We start from the raw sequence: 21816 nt of genomic DNA on the forward strand, positions 1-21816 counted from the left end.
GGGAAGATATCCCTGAGAGTGTGTGGGGGTTTCAACACTTGATTTGGGGGATGTGGTGGAGCCACTTGGGATTAAGGGACATCTGAAGGACTGTGGAAGCACTCCTGGGGTCTGTGAAGGAATCTAGGATTTGGGGGTTTCACATGTGGTCTGTGTGGACTGCTAGGGGTGCTCTGGGGGGCATTTCTGCAAGACTGAGGAGGGGTGATGGCGGTGCTCTAGGGGAGTTGGGGACATTGAAGGAACTGTGCTGGTGCTCTTGAGATCTGAAGGGTGCTCTTGTGGGCCCTCAGCACCATTGGGTTTGTGGTTGCCTCCTGGAATTCTTGGGATGTCCCAGAAACAAGGAGGACATGCTAGGAATATAGGGACCTCTTGACAGAGCATCACGGCCTATGAGGCCTCTTAGAGTACCTCTGGGTTTTGTGGGGAAACACAGGGATTTGGGGAGCACCTTGGTTGTGTGGAGACCTCAGGTACAGTTAGGGCCCTACAGGGACTGTGGAGACATCTGAGGACTCCCTTGAGGTCTGTGGGGCCTGTCAACACCACGGGAGGTTTGTGGGCACACCTCGAGATTTGAGGGGCGTCGCTGGGGTTTGTGGAAACGCTTCCGGCTATTTGGGGGACGTCAGAAGGACTGCGGGGAGGCCCTGGGGTCTGCGGGGGGAGTCCCCGTCGCCGTGGTGCGGACGCCCCAGGCCCGCCCGGCCCCGCCCCGGGGGCGGCCCCAGCGCGAAGCCGGAAGGGCCGAGGCCGCCTCGGGGCGGGGTGGGGCCCGCGGCCCCAGGGCTGGGCGGCCCGCCTGCGAGGGCCGCGCGCCGGGCGGGCGGCGCAGCTCCCCAGCGGCCGCCGAGCGGCCCGCCCCGCGCCCCCGCGGCCATGGCACGGCCGCGTGGCCTGGGCCGCATCCCCGAGCTGCAGCTGGCCGCCTTCCCGGCGGCGGCGGCCGAGGACGAGGCGTTCCTGCCAGAGCCCCCGGCCCCGCGCGCGCCCCGCCGCCCGCGTTCTCCGCCCTCCTCGCCGGTCTTCTTCGCTAGCCCGTCCCCAACTTTCCGCAGGCGCCTTCGGCTTTTCCGAAGCTTCCAGGATTTGGGCCGCCAGCCGTGGGCCGGGTAAGTGCGCGCTGATGGTCATGAGTTCGAGGCCCTTCTGGCCACCTGGCGCGCCCTTGGTTCTGGGGTCTGTGACTTGCTCTCCTCAGTCTTCTTCTTCTTCTTCCGTCACAAGGCACAGATAAAAATCATCCTTGCCCGCCAGGGTTGCCGTGGAGACATCTGATAGGGCATGCAGTAGGCGCTCAATAAACACTACATTCCTCCCACTTCCTGTGCAAACCTGAAGCTGCGGTCACGCTTTGGGGGACTGAGGCCGACCTGCCATCCAAGGTGACCTGGGGACATGTGTTCCCTTCTGTTAGCCTCAGTCAATGGCCCGTGAAATGGGTCCAGCGGGGTCCTCTGGGGGTTAACTTGCTGGGAGGCTCAGGGATGTTACCGCCTGCACAGAGCACTAAGGGTAAATGGAAGTTCCCTGCTTTGCCAGACCTGGGGTGGGCTACGGGGGCAGGAAGCCGGGGGTGACAGGCAGGAGGCCACATCCGGTCTGGCTTCTCAGTGTTTCCCCTAGACACCGAGGTTGACAGTCTGGAGGTGGGCACGCGCTGGTGCCGGGGCTTCTCCCGGTCGTCTGCCTCCTTCATTGCTCCCTACTCTCCACATTTACTTGTTTAGGACACAGACTTGGGGAAGGCACTGTGGGACAGGACACAGCCCAGCAGCTGGCCCGAGGGGAGAGATGGGGCGGGGAAAGAGGGGGTGGAGCCAGGGCCTTTGGGAACGGCGCGGGGTCCGGAGGGGTGGGGATCAGCGTCTCTCCGGTTTCTCTCCCGTCTCCACCTCTGTCTCTCCTGTCTCTGTTTCTCCCCCAGCTCCACCTCCCTGCATCCGTCGACCCTCCCCGGGGTTGTTGTCATCCAGCCCTACACTCCGCCGGCTGGGACAAGTCCCATTCCCCTGGGGCGCTCACGGCGATCTGAGACCTGCAGCCCGCACCGCTCGACGTCAGGGCCGGAGCTGGGGGGAGTGGGCGGGGCCAGAGCCAGCGCGGGAGGCGGGGCGGCCTGGAGGGGGGTGGGAGGGTAAAGCAGAGTCCTGGGCGCCCCTGCAACCCCAGGCCGGAGGGGGCCAGGAGGAAGTGTGCGCTCAATTCCTCTGGGCCCCTGCAGGGGGAGGCAAGCTTTGAACCCTCCCGGGCCTTGCGGACGCTCTGGGACCGCCCGGGGCCGTCCTGCTGGGGGGGGTGCTGGGGCAGGGGAGGGTCACTGAGGCGGGGTGCTGCGAGGTGCGGAGGCGGTGCTGCCGGCGGCCGCAGACACCTCGGACCTGGCGAGCTGTGCGCGGCACACCACTGGGCAGCCGTCCCCATGCGAACCCCGACGGCTCTTGGCTCTCATGCGCTCCAGTGCAGCGCCCCGGGCCCGGGCTCGGCCCCCTGCCCTGGCACTGCCCCCCAGCCCTGAGTCCCTGACCCACTTCTCCTTCAGCGATGAAGATACTCATCGGCACCCGCCGGGTAGATCTGTCAGGTGGGTGGCCCCTGGCCAGTAGCATTCTTTGCGAACTGAGGGCTCTGGCTGTGCTGGGAAAGGGGTCCCCCGAGTGTGATTTGGGGAGTCCCCTTTGTGGTGGCTTCCAGGATCTGGTCGGGGTCCCACCTCCTTCCCTCTCCCTAAAGACACAAGTGCTACCGAGGGCTTCCCGAAGGTGGTGGCCCCCAAAGCTGGTGCCTGATCCTGCGCATTCCTACTTGCCCAAAGTCAGATCCCTGCACCCTCTTTGTGCCCCCAAACCTGGGATTCTGGCATTCACCCTGGCAGCAAATATGGGTGCCTAGCGTCACCTGGGCTCCACTCCCAGGCCACTGGCCTGGAGCCAGGTCCCTCAGGCCCTATGCTGCTGTGTCTCCAGCCTTACCCCCTCCTTCTTACTGGGGCTGCCAGGCTGAAAACCAAGCTGGAGCAGCGGGGGTGGGGAGGGGAGGTTCCTGGATGCCTGGAGGGTATTTAGAATAGGCTGGGTAGAGCTGGGGCCAGGAAGTGGCCTTTAAGTTCTCTGGATTTTCTAGACTTGTCCTTGCCACCCAGCACCAACCCTTTCAGATACCTGGACACCACACAGTCTCCAGCGTGGGGACACACAGCCGAACTCAGAAACACACAGACACACCCACATGCAGGGCAATCGGGGTCACCCTGTGTTTACTATACTAGGTGTGGGTCTCCTGGCTAGTCAGGGCACCAAGAGAACCCTCAAGTGACCCACAGCCACACACAGGTGACACACAAACCACAGCAACTCTTGCTCATGCCTCCAACAGTCCTGTACACACTGCATTCCCCAGGAAGACACTGTCACTTAAACACTTGCCCCGGACCCTACATAAGTTCCTGCAGGCTGATTTTCCACATGTGCCTCATACCCACACAGTCACAGCATCCGTGTGGCACCACTTCATGAACACCCAACCCCATGCCCACACACACACACACACAGATGCACAATTCCACATAGACACCTGTGTGCACACAGACCTCCCCCTCCTCCTCCCCAGACTGATATACACACTGACACTCATTCCACACACAGCCCCACAAACAGCCGTGTCAGCTGGCACCATGCACCCGTCTGGCAGACACACGCCAGCACCCGCCATCAACCTCCCTGTGACCTTCACAGAGCAAATGCCAGGCCATTCCATAAAGGCTGCCTGGCACCTCCTGCAAGCAGTCAGGTGGAGAGAGGCAGGGAGCCCAGGGAGACACCAGGCCTGCCTTCCTTGTCTGTCCTGGGGGGAGACAAACACCCACTGATTGTGATTTATCAGCAATTTGGTAGGCCGACTACCTGGGTTCAAGTCCATATTCTACCTTTCTGTGCCAGGATTTCTTTGTCATGAAAATGGGGCACAGTGCCTAGCCCTGGGCTTTCGACTGCAGTTGTTTGTATTCATGTTTATTATAGTCCTTCCCAGCTGTGACATGTCCCCCTTGCCCATCACCACCTCTAGCCTGTTTGTTTCCCACCATCCCACAGCCCAACTCCCTCAGGCCAAGATCTGCTCCTGGACTTATGGTCTTCTAGAGGTTTAATTTAATGTCCCAGGAACCCAGTAGGCAGGCTTGGGGGCCCCGCAGAGGTGGAGGCAGGTGGCATGGTCACTGGAGAGGGCCAGGTGGTCAGCCTACTGAAGGAAAAGCAGGCCAGTCTTTGACCTCTGATGGAGTGCCGGGTGTGTGGCTCTGCTGTGGCTATGATGTGGGCTTATTGCCAATGGCCCCTGAGCGTAGTGGTGACTTTGAGTTCCATTGAGACATCTCTGGCTGACTTTGGGCCACCATGAGCAGTCAGTGGCAGGCCAGGAAAGTCCAGGGATCTGATTCCCTGGGATAGCAGAGCTCCCCACCCCCAGGCTGCAGTTCAGCAATCCCCTCCCCTTTGCTGCCCTCAGCCCAAGAGACATCCACTCTTGAAGTACAAACATCTAAGCCCTGGGGAGCATCCTCTTCCCATCCAGGCCTCTGGGCTCTTGCTTACGTGAGCAGAGTCTCCTGGGGCAGGTGTATTTGCCACCTCTATGCTAGCTGAGCACCCTCTTGGGCTGCAGCTTAGGTTCCTGGTAGAGGGATGGGGGCCTCTGTGTAGCTATGTTCCTCTCCCTTGCCTGGTGGTACTTATCAGGGCCCAGAACTGCAGATTAGGCCTCAGGAGACAGGACATAGTTCTCTGGATGTGAGGCCACCAACCTCTGACCATCCCTTTGTTCCTCAGTTTCCTCATTGAACAGGAGGTTAACAGGACCCACCTCAAGAACTGCTGGCAGAAATAAATGCATACTAAGTGCTTTGATGGTGCCAGGCGCCAGCAAGAACTTAAGTGTCTTCTTGGGGCTGGGGGTGGTTCAGTGGTAGAGCGCTCGCCTAGCATGTGTGAGACACTGGATTCGATTCTCAGAACCACCTATAAATAAAATCAAGGTCTCATTAACAACTGAAAAAATTAAAAATAATAATTTAAAAAAGAAGTGTCTTCTCAGTGCAGTTTGAATCTCCCTAATCCAAAAATCTGAAATCTGAAAGTCTCCAGAATTCAAAGCTGTTTGCTGACATACCACAAATAGAAAATTTTATATCATGAAACTATTTCATGTACAAAATTTATAAAACATATAAAATGACCTTCGGGCTGTGTATGTAACGTATATATGAAACATAAATGAATTCTGTGTTTAGGCTTGGGTTCCCTCCCCAGGACAGCTTCTTAGGTATGTGTGAATATTGAAAAATCCAAAAAAAGTCTGAATTCTGAAACATTTCTGGCTTCAAAATATAAGGGATATGACAGTGGCTGGTAAGGGATACTCAGCCGGCACTATGTCCCTGAAAGGATATGACCTGTCACCTCGTAAGTAGATGATAATGGGCATCATCCTCGAAGGCCACAGTAATGATCTATGAGCATTCCTCCTTGAGGGTGTTTTCCTTTTTTAAGTTTTTGTGGTGATGATCAATCCTAGGACTTCATGTATGCTAGGCACTTGCTCTGCTAACCGGCCATACTCACAGCCCAGCCCCCCCTTTTTTTTTCATTCTTTTTTTTTGGTAGCAGGGATTGAACCCAGGGTCACTTAACCACTGAGCAACATCACCAGCCCTTTAAAAAAAAAATTATATATATACACACACGCGCACACACACACATTTAGTTGCAAATGGGCTCAGTATCGTTAATTTATTTTATGTGGTGCTGAGAATAGAACCCAGTTCCTCACATGTGCTAGGCAAGTGCTCTACCAATGAGCCACAACCCCAGCCCCCACCAGCCCTTTTTTTATGTTTTTAATATTTTTTAGTTGTAAGTGAATCTTTTATTTCATTTATTTATTCATATGTGGTGCTGAGGATCAAATCCAGGGCCTCACACATGCCAGGCAAGTGCTCTACTACTGAGCCCCCGTTTTAACCCTTTTTAATGAGCAGGTGATTGGCGTCCTCTCTCGTGCAGCTGTTACCACCGTCCATCTCCAGAACTTTTCTTCTTCCCACACTGAAACTACAAACTCTGACCCTCCATGTCCCCTGTCTCCCCTGGCCCTGGCAACCACCATTCCACTTTCTCTATGAACTTGATTATCCTAAGTGTGTCATATAAGTGCCGTTGACGATATTTGTCCTTTGGTGACCAGCTTATTTCACTTAGCATAATGTTTTCAAGGCATCCGTGTCTTGCCATGTATCACAGTTTCATTTCTTTTTGTAAATTTTGAGACAAGATCCTGTTAAGTTGCCCAGGCTGGTCTTGAACTTGGGACCCTCCTACCTTGGCCTCCTGGGATACAGGCCCAGCCTTTATAAGGCTGAATAACATTCCATTGCAAGGATGTGGCACATTTGATTTTTCATTCATCCCTTGATGGACATTTGGGCAGTTTCTACCCTTTGGCTCTTGTGAAGAGTGCTGCTATGACCATGTGTGCACCTGAATCTTTTTGAATCCCTGCTTTCAGTTCTTTGGGGACTCTCCCTAGGTGTGGTGTTGCTGGGTTGTGCAGTAATCTAACTTTAGCTGTTTTTCACAGTGGCTGCACCATTTGACATTCTCTCCAGAGGAGCACAGTGATTCCCATTTGTCCAAATCCTCACCAAACCTTGTCATTTTCTGTTTTTTTGTTCTTGTTTGAATAAGAGCCATTCAAATGGTGTCACATTGTGGGATTATTTTGTTTTTGAGATGGGATCGTGCTGTGTTGTCCAGGCTGGCCCCGATGTCCTCCTGCCTTGGCCTCCCCATTATGAGGGACCGCAGGCACCTGCCGCTGAGCCCAGTTTACGTTGTGGTTTTGATCAGCATTTCCCTAATGGCTAGTGATGCTGAGTATCTTTTCCTGTGTTTTTTGGCCATGAGCACATCTTTAGGAAAAATGTCTATTCAAGCCTATGCCTTTTGTTTGTTTGTTTGTTCTTCTTAGGTATACATGTCAGTAGAGTGTATTTTGACATATCATGCATACATGGAGTGTATCTTTTTCTAACTGGGATCTCATTCTTGCTGTTGTACATGGTGTGGAGTTTCACTGGTGGTGTATTCATATATGAACATAGAAAGTTAACGTCCGATTCATTCTATTGTCTTTCTCTTATGCCTTTTTGAGGGGGGCATTGAGGGTTTAACCCAGGTGTAATTTACCGCTGAGCTGCATTCCCCAGCCCTTATTGTTTTTTATTTTGAGACAGGGTCTCACTAAATTGTTTGGGGTCTCACTGAGTTGTTAAGGCTGGTCTTGAACTTGCAACCCTCCTGTCTCAGCCTCCTGAGCTGCTGGGATTACAGGCCTGTGCCACTGTACCTGGCTTATGCCATCTTTGAATGGAGTTTTTGTTGTTGAGTTTTAGAAATAATTTATAATCTGGAATATTAACCCTTTGTCAGATATAGTATTTACAATGTTTTTATTCACAATTGTGTGTGTGTGTGTGTGTGAGACCTCAAGCATAAAGATGTTGTTAGGCAAGAACTCTACCACTGAGCTATGTGTGGCCCTTAAAAATACTGGGTTTTGGGGTGCACCAGGGATTAACCCAGGGGCGCTTAGCCACTGAACCACATCCCCAGCCATTTTTATTTTTTATTTTGAGACAGGGTGTCAATAAGTGACTCAGGGCCATGGTGAATTGCTGAGGCTGGCATGAACTTGCAGTCCTCCTGCTTCAGCCTCCCCAGTCACTGGGATTATAGACATGCGCCACCGCACCCAGCTGAAAAATACTTTTGATTTGAGTTTAGTTGCTCTCAATAACTGGTGGAAGGTGTATTGCTTGGGAAGGCAGAGCAGAGCAGCACGGGCTGGAGCTGGTTGTGTAAGTGGCACTGGCTGGGGCACTCCAGGTAAGACAGGAGGTGGGCGACCTTAGGGATGGGAAGAGTGAGCAAACGTAGGGCACCATCAAGACTTTTAACAAGGTCCTTTTCTGAAGCTCAGATCAGAGACCCAGGAGGCTAGCCAGAGGCCAGACATGGGGTGGATGGAGGGAGTAGTGCCCACTTGGTCCCCTAGACCCTTCTCTTAGAGTAAAGAAATCAGCTGCATGAAATGGGGACAAGGGGGAACAGGCCAGGGGTAAAGGCCAGTTGCAAGTAGCATCCAGGAAAGGCAGTGGCTCAGGAGCCCTCAAAATATATTCTGCTTACAGAGAACAAAAAAATCCCCAAAATCTTTAAAAATAGTAGGATCCCCAAGATCTTTAAAGACAAAAAAGCCTACAGAAGCCATCTAATGGGTGTGAAGTATCGTCCCATTGTCTTGGCTTGCATTTTCCTGATGGCTGATGGGGGCTGAGCATCTTTTCACTTGTTTTTTCTGGAGAAATGTCTATTCAAGTCTTTTTTTTTTTTTTTTTTGAATACTGGGGATTGAACTCAGGGATACTTGACCACTGAGCCACATCCCCAGCCCTATTTTGTATTTTATTTAGAGACAGGGTCTCACTGAGTTACTTAGGGCCTTACTGTTGCTGAAGCTGGCTTTGAACTTGTGATCCTCCTGCCTCAGCCTCCCAAGCTACTGGAATTATAGGCCTGCACCACTAGCCTGTCTCCTTTGCCTACTTTTAAATTGGATTGTGTAAGTTTTTGTTGTTGTAGTAGTTCTTTATATGTTGTAGATATTCATCTCTTATCAGATATATGGTTTGTAACATTTTTCTCCATTCTGTCCTTTTATTCACGGAAGTTTTTTATTCTGTTGAAGTCCAATGTCTTCTTTTGTTGCCTGTGCTTTTGGTCTCATTGCAAGAAACCATTGCCAAATCCAATGTCATAAGGCTTTTTGTTTTTTAATTTATTTTTTAAGTTTTAGGTGAACACAATATCTTTATTTTACCTTTATGTGCTGCTGAGGATCGAATCCAGTGCCTCATGCATGCTAGGCGAGCACTCTACCACTGAGCCACAACCCCAGCCCCTGTCATAAATCTTAAAAAAATTTTTTTTTTAAATTCAGTACTGTGGATTCAAACCAGTGGCACATTAGCATTCAGCTATATCCCTAGCACTTTTTATTTTTTGAGATAGGATCTCCCTAAATTGCCCAGGTTGGCTTTGAACTTACAGTCTTTTTACCTCAGCTTCCCAAGTAGTTTAGATTACAGTCATGTACCTTTGCACCTGACCAGTATCATAAAACTTCTAAGAGTTTTATAGTTGCAGCGTTTACATTCAGGTATTTCATCCATTTTGAGTTCATTTTTGTTCATGATATAAGCTAAGAGTCAACTCCATTTTTTGTGTGTGTGTGTGTGGATATCCAGTTTTCCAGTCACCACTGTTGAAAAGACTCTTTTCTCCATTGAATGGTTTCATTAAAAGACCATTTAACCATATGTGCAAGAGCTTGTTTCAGGGCCCGTTCGTCTATTTCATTGGTCTTTATGTCTTTATTGCCAGTACCACTGTCAGCATTACTGTAGTTTTGTGGTATAGTCATTTTGAAATCAGGAAGCAGGAGTCCTCCAGCTTTGTTCTCTTTATTTCAAGACTGTTTTGGCTATTTAGGGCCCCCTGAAATTCTGTGTGAATTTTAAGATGAGTTTTTCACTGGGCGCAGTGGCACATACTTGTGATCCCAAGTATGGGAGGCTGAGGCAGGAAGTTCGAAAGTTCAGAGCCAGCCCTGGCAAAAGTGAGGTACTAAGCAACTCAGTGAGACCCTGTCTCTAAATAAATACATAATAGGGCTGGGGATGTGACTCAGTGGCTGAGTGCCCCTGAGTTCAAAACCCAGTACCCCCCCCATACCAAGAAAAGAACAAAAAAGAGATGAGTTTTTCTATTTCTACAAAAAAAAAAAAAAGGTTTTTGGGGATCTAATAGGAATCAGATTGAATCTATGAATTGCTTTGGTTAGTGTTTATCTTAACAGTGTTGTCTTCTAATCACCAACATGGGATGACTTCCTATTGATGTCTTCTTTCATTTCTTTCAGTAATAGCTGGGCATGGTGGTTAAAGCCTGTAATCCCAGCTACTTTGGAGGCTGAGACAGGAGGATCACAAGTTCCAGGACAGCCTGGGCAACTTAGTGAGACCCAGGGCTGGGGATGTGGCTCAGTAGTAGAGCATCCCTGGGTTCAATTCCCAGTAGTGTGTGTGTGGGGGTGTTCTTTCAGCAATATTTTGTAGTTTTCAGTATACACATCTTTTGCCTCTTTTGTTAAATTTATTCCTAAGTATTTTATTAGTTTGATGTTACTGTAAATAGAATTGTGTTTCCTTTTAAGACTGTTCCTTGTTAGTGTGTAGAAACAACGTAGGGCTGGGGATTTAGCTCAGTGGTAGAGCGCTGGCCTATCCTGCGCAAGGCCCTGGGTTTGGCCTCATCCCTGTCTTTTTATCCTACCGTGTTGCTCAATTATTGACTTTGTGTATTAGTAGTCCATTTGTTATTGTTGAATAGCACTCTGTAGTATAAATCTGCTGCAGCTTTTTCATTCACCACTTGCTGGACATTTCAGCTTCATATTTGGTGGTTACAGACAAAGCTGCTATTAACGTGTGTGTGCAGGTTTGGGGGCAGACATGTTTTCATTTATTTTGGTAAATATATAGAAGTAGATTTGTTGGCATATGTATGTTTAAAAAATAACAAACCAGCCGGACACAGTGGTATACACCTGTAATCCCAGCTGCTTGGGAGGTTGAGGCAGGAAGATCACAAGTTTGAGGCCAGCCTTCAGCAACTAAAAAGAGCTGGGGATGCAGCTCAATGGTAGAGCACTTGCCTAGCATGTGCAAGGCCCTGGGTTCAATTCCCAGTGCTAGAAAAAACAAACAAACAAACTCTGATAAACTGTCTTCAAACGTGGCTATGCCACCTAGCATTCCCACCATCAATGTATTGGGGTCTAGTGGCTCCACACCGTTGGCATTGCCAGTTGTGTTTGCCATCTGTTTTAGCCCTCCTGGTAGGTGTGAAGAGGTCGTCCATGTTCTGTTTGCTGCTGGGGCTAGAACCCAGGGCCTGTGCAGCAAGGCAAGCACCCCACCACTGAGCCACACCCCAGCCCAAGGCTGGCTCCTACAACAGGGCCCTAGGTCCCATCTCTTTTGTTTTGTTTTGTTTTGCAAGAGGGAAAGGAGTAGGATTCACTCACATGTGACTATAGAAACAGAGGGCTGGGGCTGTAGCTCCTGCCTCCTGTGCACAAGGCACTGGTTCAATCCCCAGCACCATACACACACACACACACAAACACACACACACACACACGATAGAAATAGAACTCTTGAGGGGGTCAGATGGGACCCCAATATGGATGGCCCTAGGCCCTACCTCTTAACACCTCTACACTGAGGACCAAACTTCCAACTCATGAACCTCTGGAGGACACTTTTTTGGTGGGGGAATACTGGGGATTGAACTCAGAGGCACTCAACCACTAGCCACATCCCAGCCCCATTTTGTATTTTATGTAGAAAGAGGGTCTCACCGAGTTGCTTAGTGCCTCACTGTTGCTGAGGCTGGTTTTGAACTTTCGATCCTCCTGCATCAGTCTCCCTAGCCACTGAAATTACAGGGGTGCACCACCCAAAGCATATTCTGACATCTGACACAGCAAAGGTCTTCGTACTTTTCTGCTAGTCTATAACTTACTTTTATTCTCTTGAGAGTATCTTGCAGAGCTGAACTTTCACAGTGAATCTGGAGTCTTTTAAAGTCTTTTTTTTTTTCTTTCCCAGTACTGGGGATTGAACCCATGGATGCACTACTACTGAGCTACTTTCTGGCTGATCAAGGACCCATCCTCACTTTTCTTTTTACGTTGGCTGCCTGGTGCCCAGGGACATGGGCTCTACTGAGTAGAGGAGGCAGAGGATTGTGGGGATTTTAGTCTGGGTGCAAATTCTGATCTTGCCACAATCTTGCTGTGTGACCCAGAACTACCTGTTCTCCAACCTGAGCCTCAGTTTCTTCATCTATAAAATGAGCCCCAGGGCTAGCGCCCCCCCCCAAAAAAAATTCAGAAACCAATATTGCTGTCTTGGTCTAGGGTATTTCACTTATTTCTTAACAGAAGACCCATTCCAACAACAACCTATGCTGTCCCTAGTACATATTCTGTTCTCTCTCCTGTCCACTTTACTCCCACTCAGAATATAGTCTGAACTCCACTGACCAGTCTGACCCCCTTGCCTTCACAATGCAATGGCAGACAGAGAGAGCAGCAACTTTCCTGAGGTCACACAGCACAAGGTGCAAGCTGTAAGTACACAACTTGCCCTGTCATCCTCAGCTCTTCATATCAACTTTCTTGGCTGAGTCCAGTCCCAGGTGCTTTATCTGAGACTGATAGACTCTCAATTGTCTCTTTCTTGAGCTCCACGCCAGGCATTGTTCTGTGTTAATGCTGGTAACTTCAATGACCCAGGGAAGGTGCTGACTCCTTTTGTGGATAAGGGAACTGGTGCATTATCCCTGCCCCAGTCTTATACAGCGGAGATATGGCGCAGCCTTGGGTCTTCCTGATTCATTTGGGGAGTCTCTGTCTCATCGTCTCATTGCTCCCCACCTGCCTGTCCCATAGCTATGTCTTTGTCTCTGGCCTGTAACTCTACTCCAGCCACACCAGCTTCCTTGCTGGTCTTTGAACAAAAAACAAATCTTGTCAGGCGCAGCAGCATACACCTGTAATCCCAGCTACACAGGAGATGGTAGGAGGATTGAGAGTTTGAGGCCAGCCTGGACAACTAAAGAGTTCTCAAAAATAAATAGATAAATAAACAAATAAATAAATTGAAAAAGTGCTGGGGATTAGCTCAGGGGCAGAGTGCTTGCCTAGCATGAGCAAGGCCTGGGTTCAATCCCCTGGCTTCACAAACCAATAAAACAAGGATTCCTGCTTGAGGACCTTTACCCCCACCCCCACCCCTTCCTCTCCCACTTCTGACTCATAGCTGGCTCCTCATCCTTAGGCTCTGCTGAGCTGTCACCTCCTCAGAGCGACCTGTCCTGACCACAGCATGGCATAATCCACTCATGTATTCATTCATATGTTGCCAGGTGCTGTGCCGCACACTTGGAATCCCAGTGACTCAGGAGGCTGAGGCAGGAAGATCATAAATTTGAGGCCAGCCTCAGCAACTTCATGAGAACCCTGTCTCAAAACAAAAAACAAACAAGCAAATAAAAAGATTGCAGTATAGCTCAGCGGTAGAGTGCCTCTGGGTTCAACGCCCAGAACTGCCAGAAACAAAAAAAAAAATAAACAAAAAAAGAGTTGAATATGTTTCATTAATATGTTTAATGATTAATTCAACGTTTATTGAACATCCACCATGTTGATCACTATGGATGGCTTTGTTCTGGTTCTAGGGATGCAGTGGTGAGAAAAACAGACCAAAACCCTTCTCTGCAAAGGTTGAGAAGGGCAGGCTAACAGTGAAAAAGGAATGTAAGATACAAATTATTCCAGGCAAATTGTGTGGGTTTTGTTCTCCATGAGTTTTTTTTTGGGGGGGGGGTGTTTTTGTTTTTGGTACCAGGGATTGAACCTGGGGCACTTAACCACTGAGCTACATCCCCAGTCCTTTTTATTTTTTATTTTGAGACAGGGTCTCACTAAGCTACTTGCTAAGTTGCTGTGTCTGGCTTTGAACTTGCAATCCTCTTGCCTTGGCTTCCCAAGTCACTAGGATTATGGGTGTGCGCCACCACATCCATATGTGTTTTTTTTTTTCTTTTATTTGCATTTATTTTTTGTTGAATTTATTCCCGTGCCATAAATTTTTGTTTCTTTAGCTTCTTCTGGGATATCTTTTTCTTCTGTGCAACCTTCTCTTCTGGTTTAGGAACAATTTGTTCCTTTTCAGTGAGGATCATCTCAATGTGGCAGGGGGAACTCTTGTATGGGTTAATCCGACCATGAGCTCTGTAAGTACGTCGGCGCATCTTGGATGCTTTGTTCACCTGGATATGTTCAATGGCCAGAGAATCTACGTCTAAACCCTGAAGTTCAGCATTACTCTCTGCATTTTTAAGCATGTGCAGCAAAAATTCAGCACTCTTTTTGGGCCACCGGCCCTGTGTCCAGCCCCACTGTTTGGCCTGGGCACACCTCCCAACTCCACTATTGTAACGCCGGAATGGCACGCATTGCTTCTTTAATGTGACATCTTTTAGGTACTTGGTGGCTTTTCGGATATGCATACCCTTGATGACTTGCGCAGTATCACGGGTGTTCTTAAAGATTTCAGCCTCTTGATTTGCATGATTTTGTGGGGTTTTCTGGGTCAAGAGAGTAGCGGACCATTTTCACAGATCACCTCAGGCCCCTTACAGGAAGAGGTCCATATGGTTTTAAAGGAAGAAAAATAGAAAATATCAAGGCAGGGGTTGAACTTTTCTGCACATTGATTAGGAGCAAGGAGGATGCCATTGTGGGTGGAGTAGAGGGGATGAGGTGCAAAGCCGGAGGTCACAGAGCAGGACCTGTGGGCTGCAGTGAGGATTTTAGCTTTTTGTTCTGCATGAAGTGGGAGCTATAGAAAGTTCCTAGCCAGAATGACTGGATCTGATTCAGGTGCTCATTAGCTCCCTCTGGTGGCGTCTGGAGGAATAGAGTGTGGACAGCAATGAGCTGGAGACCAGGGCTGTTGACAACTCACCTGTCCAGGCCAAAGAAGGGAGGTGCTGGAAGAAAGGGGAGGGGAGGGGCTGGGGTTGTGGCTCAGTGGTAGAGTGCTCGCCTAGCACACGTGACACACTGGGTTTGATCCCCAGTACCATGTAAAAATAAATATAATAAAGGCATTATATCCATCTACAACTAAACATATTTAAAAAGAAAAAAATGGGAGGAGGGAAGTGGACAGATTTGGAAAGATCCTGGCAGACAGGCTGATTTGCAGGGCAGAGCAAAGGCAAGGATGACCCTGGACTTCTGGCCCAGAGGGTTCTCGGTCCCTGCAATGGGTCCTGGCACCAGAAGTACCCAGCAACAGTCCGTAGACTGCAGCTCCCTGTCTCCAGTCTATTTGGGATCCTCCACATGATCCCCCAATCTTTCCAGAAACTCCCTTGGTCTCTCTTCCTCTTGAACTCCTCAACACCGTCTCAACCTCCTGATCTTCTTCCCACCCGTTTCCTGCAGCTTCGAGGGAGAAAATGGCCCAACACCATCACCTGGCCGCAGCCCCCTGGACTCGCAGGCGAGCCCAGGGCTCGTGCTGCACGCTGGGGCAGCCACCAGCCAGCGCCGGGAATCCTTCCTCTACCGCTCTGACAGTGACTATGACATGTCACCCAAGACCATGTCCCGGAACTCATCAGTCACCAGCGAGGCGTGAGCACCTCTCTGCCCACCTGCCACTCCTCCGGGCCTGGTCCTGCCACAAGCCGTCCTTCCCAGCAGGGCATAGGGGCACCCATCCCCACCTTGGTCAACCTCCCCATACCTGCCCTCCCTAGGGCAGAGTCAGCAGCCCCTGTCCTACGTCTAATAGGCTCTGTCCCCTATAAAGGGCTCAGCCTTACTCTCCAGACCTACCAAGCCCTCTCTTACCATCGCCTGCTCTGGAACTGTCCCTCCAGGGAGGAAGCCCCACTACTTGGCCCTATTCTGATGTCCCCCGGCCTACCCCAAGCCAGCGCCACTTCCCTTGAGCCCCTGTTGAGATGGAGCCCTCCAGATCTCCCCCAGACTTGCCCTTTCCCTTCAGGTGTCCACCACAGCCCCATACCCTGTTCCTGCGCTTCCTCCACCAACCCTTCCCTCCCAGCACTCCCCTCTGGTGTATCCACTTCCCACCCCTCCTCCCTTTGTCTGCACCCCCTCCCCAGCCGTTTCCTTCAGGACCGGCCCTGGCAGCATGTTCACCCTTGGGTGCTGTAAGTGGCCTCTCCCCGCTCCCCGCCCCCAGCCTCCCTCCATCCAGCTCCCACAATGTCCTCCCCAGAGATTTGCTTCTCTGGGGATCCCTAACCTGCCACTATCTTTCATCACAGGCATGCTGAGGACCTCATTGTTACGCCATTTGCCCAGGTGAGACCCCCGCACCCCTCCACAACTGGGGAAGGGGCTCAGCCCCAGCTGCCCCTCCAGGTAGACACCTCTACTTACTGCCACCCCCATTCCAGGTGCTCGCCAGTCTCCGCAGTGTTCGAAGCAACTTCTCGCTCCTGACCAATGTACCTATTCCCAGCAACAAGTACGTTGAACCTGGGCCCCAGCACCCATGATCGTGAGGGTTAAGCATAGTGAGTTCAGTTATCAGCCCTGCTGTGTGACCTCAGACAGGCACTTGACTTCTCTGAATGTCTGGTCATGTAACAATTTCTTTGGAGCCAAAGAGTTATTGAAGTTGAAGGGCCTAAGACATAAACTTTTATAAATACAGACTGGATGTCTGCATGCATGGTGGTGAGGCCATAGCCTCACCTGCTGGGCAAATGGCTTCTTGTGGTCCCTTCCTTTCCCTTTTGTAAAGTGGGAATTACAGTAGTGCTTCCGATAGCTATCTGTTGTGAAGAGTCTGGAAGATGATATATAGAAAGTACAAGAATATTGCTCTGTACATAGTAAGTGCCCAATAAATGGGAGCAGTTCTTGTTATTTTGGGAGGTGGGTCTAGCTCAGAATTGCCAGTTGCTCTAGGGGTTGGGGACAGAGCCTTCCTCAGAGGATTGGGGAAGTTGAGAAGGGTATCCAAAGGAGCCAAGTACCTGATCCTGCTGCTGATCAGCCATGTGCCTCAAAGAAGCCAGTTTTACCTGGTTGAATCGGTTTTCTGAAAAATGGGTTCTCATGGGCCTCACTGAGAGGCTGCAGGCCGTGTGCATGGCAGCACGTTTGGATGCAGTGAGCACTGAAACAGGAAAACTGGCCTTATTTATGGAGAGAGGGAGGCAAGGATCCGAGAGTCCCACAGTGACTTTGGAGCCCCATTTCTTTACAGGCGATCCCCGCTGGGAGGCCCAACCCCCGTCTGCAAGGCCACACTGTCAGGTAGCCAAGCTTAGCGGGTGGGGAAGGGCCCATCTTGCTGCCCCAGTGGAGGTGCCTCAGCCCCGGTGGCTGCCTCACCCTTTCCCTGGCACCCCACCCACCTGGCAAACCCCTGTCACTGTGGGCTGGGGCTCTGCCTGCGGACCTCTCAGTCACCATCCTGGGTGCCCCTTCTTAGAGGAGACGTGTCAGCAGTTGGCCCGGGAAACTTTGGAGGAGCTGGACTGGTGCCTGGAGCAGCTGGAGACCATGCAGACCTACCGCTCTGTCAGCGAGATGGCTTCGCACAAGGTGGGCGCACAGGGTTGATGGGCGGGGCTGGTGGCCAGGCGGGGCTAGTGGCCAGGGCGGGGCTGGTGGGTGTGGCTCACAATTAGGGGATGCTGGTGGGGTGGGGCGAATCCCTGGATGGATCTGGTGGGGGTGGAGTCTTGGTGGGGCCAGGTAGTTGATGGGGGAAGTGGGCGGGGCCAATCCCTATGTAAGCCTGTGGAATTGGCCCAAGGGCCAAGCTGTGGGCGGGGCCTATGGGTGGTACCCACGGCAGGGGTGGTGCCAACTCCTTAGTAGGGTTTGTGGAGTGGGACCAAGGACTCATATTTGGGCGGGGCCAACCTCTGGTAGAGTCAGTGGGCGGGCTCAACCTCTAGGCGAGGCAGGTGAGGGCGGGGCTGGGTAAGGACTTTGGGGATGGCCCATCTTTAGGTGGAGTCAGCCCTTGGGTGGTAGCTGAAAGGCCTGCGGTTCCTGCAGATTCTGACTTTTCCCAGGGATGGCAGAACCTGGCGTGTTAGTGTGGGGGTCTGGTTTTACATCTGTCGGTAGTGACTTACCTGTCTTGGGAGGTGTTGTATACTTGTACTGTCTGCAGCTGTGTGTGTGGATGAGGGTCTGGGTAGTTGTTGATTTGTTGGCTCCAAGTTTGGAGTGTGTTCTGAGGGGTGTCTGGGTGTGCACGGGTGATTATGTGGGGCTCTGTGACACTTAGGCCATGCAGATATCCGGTTGGTTAAGCTGTCTCTTAAGTGGGACTGTGTTTGCAGTGCTGCGGGGGAGGGGGCAAGCATTCCCTGTAGCTGTGCCCACTGCACATCCCCAGGGGGCGCCATTCAGAGAGCAGACAGCATGAATGATGCCTCCTGGAGTGCTGCAGCGTGGTGGCAGCCCTCGTGGGCGGTGCTTTCAGGAAGTGAGTGTGCAGGCAGGTGTTCGCTGGGGAGCGCACATGGCTGTGGGTGGACGCTCGTCTGGAAAAGTGTGAATGTGAGGGTGATTGTGTCCCCGAGGGGGGTCAGGCAACTGAGAATGTGACTGTGTCTCTGGGTAGGGGTATGTGGATGTTCCGTGAAGGGGTGTGTGTATTTGGACATCTCTGGGTGAGAGTGTGAACTTCCCCTTATGGATCTGTCAGGGTGTGATTTTGTCCAAGGACAGATGGCTGTTTATGTTTGTTGAAATGTGTGTCTGTGGGCGTGTTGCGTGTGTGGCTATAAGTATATCTAGTATCTGGGTGTCTGTCCCTAGGGTTGTGTCTCCTGAGTGTGAGTCTCCGTTCTTGGAAGGGGTGTGTCCATGTGCTCCGTTCTACCCCTATGAACGTGTTGGGCGTCAGAGTTGACTGTCTCCTCTGCGTGCACATGTGTGTCATGTATGTGTAGGACTGAGGGCCTTTGGGTGTCGGTGTGGCAAGTGCCTGGGGTGTGTGGTAGTGTCTGTGGAAGGTGTGTCTTGGGGCATTTGTGTGTCTGTGTGTCCAGGTGTGTGTTTCTGTCTCCGGGTGTGTATGTGGAAGGGCTGTGTCCTGCTTCCCTCCCCAAGTCCTGGCTGAGGCCCGTGGGCTCTGGTGCCCCTTTAACGCCCCCCCACCTCCAGCACCACCTGACTCCGCATGCAGCCTGCCAGTGCTGCAGTGAGCGCACGCACACGGTGCACACACAGAGCCCCAAGCCTCCGCAGCCTCTTCCCGGGACCCTGGCCCGGCACCCCCCCATGGGCAGGGGCCCCCTGCTGCCTCAAGCCACTGCCGCAGGGGGGCCCATCAGGGCCAGTGGCAGGCAGACCATGTAACCAGGGCTGCCACAGGGAGCGCGGAGGGGAAGGGAGCCCCCAGCCCTGCTGGGCCGGCCCAGGCCCCTCCGCGGCTCCCTCTTCCACTGCCCCCCCTGCCCGGCACCCCCCCTCCCTGGCTGTTCAGCCCAGGACTCGCCAAGCTCAGCGTCTGTGTGCGGCAGCCCCGAGCGGGGCTCAGGCTCCAAGATGCCCCTGGTTGATTTCTTCTGCGAGACCTGCTCCAAGCCGTGGCTGGTGGGCTGGTGGGACCAGGTAGGGGAACGCAGGGTGGAGGGTGGGAAGGAGACCTTCCACCTTGGACCCTCTGGCCCCCTGGATGGGCTGTGTGTACAGCTGTGCACATGTGTGGCCCAGACCTGAAGGCTTAGGACTGTCTCTAGTGTGACCAGGACTGGGCGTGGATGGCAGGTAGCTGGGGGTGTGTGGCCTCCCTTGGGAGAGCGGCTCTCTCACTGGGTGTGACTGTGGCATTATCTGGATGTATATGTGTCTGCAGTGGAGTGTGTCCTGCCTGGGTCATGGTGTTTCCCTGTCTGCAGTCCCATGTCTCTGACCGTGATGTCGTGTGTTGGACTATATTTGTGAGCCACAGCTACCTGATGTTTCTAGGGCATGTGACCCCAAATATCACTGACTGCCTTATTGGATGTGCCCCTTGATTTGCCTGTCTGGGCTTTGTGACGCTGTGTAGGACGGGGGCAGTCTGGGACGCTGTGCAGTTGTGAGAGATATTTGTGTGTGTGCGTGCGCGCGTGTATGTTATTGTGTCCGGGGTCTCTGGTCAGCACTGGGAGAAGTGACCACCCTGCTCCAGTGTGGGCCACCCTTCCTGGCTGGCGTTCCCCCTGCCTTGCTGGACAGAGTCTGCTCCTGATTCAGGGACGCTTCGGCAGAGCTTGGGGGCGGGGAGCCGATGCCCTTTCTCCTCCATGCACAATGTCACAGCAGAGGCCTATGTGAAGTAGCATGGGGGGACCAGGTGGGGCCCCCAAGCCCCCTTTTGGGTATGCTGCATTCATCTGTGCATCTCTTCACCTCTCTGGGGTTGGGGAGAGGGCTATGGATGGGAACCCCTCTCCCCCTTCCCTGGGTGACCCAGCTGGGGTTTCTTTAGCTAATCATTCTCCCATGCCCTGGCATGGCCAGACCTCTTCCTTGAGGACTGGGCACTATGTTCCTCCTTCTAGTCTTAGCTGGGACTGAGGACGGGATCCCACAGGGATTAGAACTGGGGTCTGTGTCTGACGAGACCTGGGCCAGGGGTGTCTGTGGGAAGGCAAGGGTTAAGGGGCTTCTGGCTTGCCCCCCTTTCCCCTGCTAGCCGCTGGTTGGAGGGGGAGTTGCTAAGGAGACTCCCATCACCATGGTGACGGGATTCTCCTAGTACCCCATTGGTTCCCTGTTAGGCAGGAGCCCCTCCCTTCCACAGGTGCCCCTCTGGCTCCTCTTTGGGAGGGGACTGGAAGGGGAGCCCCTCTTTCCTCAAGCAGAGAGGATTATGCTGATATCAGCACCACCCTCCTGGGCCTGGGTCCCCCATTCAGAGCTGGGAGGAGAGGAAGGGCTGACCCCCACCCCTCTAGCAGCCTGGTAGAGGTCTGAGGCGTGAAATAGGAGGGGCTCCTGGGGTCTTCAGGAATTTGTGGGAAGGGCTGGCACACACACAGCACCCGCAGCAATGACACCCTGTCACCCCTTCCTTCTTGGCTCCTTCACCTTAGTTCAAGAGGATGCTGAACCGAGAACTCACACACCTGTCAGAAATGAGCAGGTCAGGAAACCAGGTCTCAGAGTACATTTCCACCACATTCCTGGGTGAGTGAAGGGCAGCATGTGGAACCGGGGGACACCTGGGCTGGAGGGGTGGCCCAACCCTGTTGATGTTGACCCTGCCCCTTAATTCCTCAAAGGTCAAAGTTACTAGGCTTAAGAGCTCCCACACTCATGAGGCCCCTAAATTAGTGGGACCACAACTTCTGTGGAAACCACAAATGAGAATATCTTGGGGGGCTAGGAGAATAGCTCAGTGGTCAACATATGCAAAGCCCTAGGTCTCATCCTCAGCACCAAAAAAATCTCTAAGCCCCTCCAAACTCGGTGGAACCCAATGGAATTCTCAAACTCTAAACCCCAAGAGAATATTCACGCCCCCTGCTCAAATTCAAATAGAATTTCTAAACTTTAAAAGTCAATAGATCATATATAACAAATTGGAATAAAAAGTAATAAAAAAAGAGGGAAAATCAACAGAACCTACAAACTTGGATTAAACATCCCAAATTTAGAAGACCCCCCAAAATCAAGAGTTGCCCACACTCAGTAAGTTCTCCAACTTAAGGAACCTCTGAGCTTCAGAACTCTAAAAGTACTCCCCCCGCCAAAAAAAAAATCTTCAAGCTGAAAAACCTCTGAATTCAGTAGATTCTTCCAATTTGATTTGGCCATCCTTCCACATTCAGTAGATCCTCCCAAACCTTATATCCCCAAACTTCAGAAGATCTGTAAGGAGCTGGGTACGGTGGCACACACCTGTAACCCCAGTGACTTGGGAGGCTGAGGCCTGAATTCAAGGTTGAGGTTCATAAATTCAAGGCCAGCCTCAGCAATTTAGTGAGGCCCTGTCTCAAAATAAAAAATAAAAATAAGAAGGTCTGGGGCTGGGGATGTGGCTCAAGCGGTAGCGCGCTCGCC

The 21816-nt window shown here is 51.8% G+C and overlaps 1 protein-coding gene across 8 annotated transcripts in view; it reads left to right on the forward strand.

Annotated features, from left to right (window-relative positions):
* The window catches only part of Pde4a (phosphodiesterase 4A), a 41512-nt gene that overhangs the window by 11663 nt on the left and 8033 nt on the right, over positions 1-21816 (forward strand). For 3 of the 8 annotated variants that reach the window (XM_040290466.2, XM_078036028.1, XM_040290467.2), the window contains 6 exons: positions 15202-15393; positions 16056-16092; positions 16188-16258; positions 17006-17055; positions 17234-17346; positions 20847-20940. In XM_040290466.2, coding sequence (XP_040146400.1) covers positions 15202-15393; positions 16056-16092; positions 16188-16258; positions 17006-17055; positions 17234-17346; positions 20847-20940 — 557 coding nt within the window. Of the gene's footprint in view, positions 1-856; positions 1116-2330; positions 2588-15201; positions 15394-15415; positions 15939-16055; positions 16093-16187; positions 16259-17005; positions 17056-17233; positions 17347-17786; positions 19378-20846; positions 20941-21816 lie in introns of those variants that run through there. The other 5 variants (XM_078036037.1, XM_078036018.1, XM_005336126.5 and 2 more) reach the window with 5 other exon arrangements.

The sequence above is a fragment of the Ictidomys tridecemlineatus genome, chromosome 2, assembly GCF_052094955.1.
Source record: "Ictidomys tridecemlineatus isolate mIctTri1 chromosome 2, mIctTri1.hap1, whole genome shotgun sequence".
Lineage (NCBI taxonomy): Eukaryota > Metazoa > Chordata > Mammalia > Rodentia > Sciuridae > Ictidomys > Ictidomys tridecemlineatus.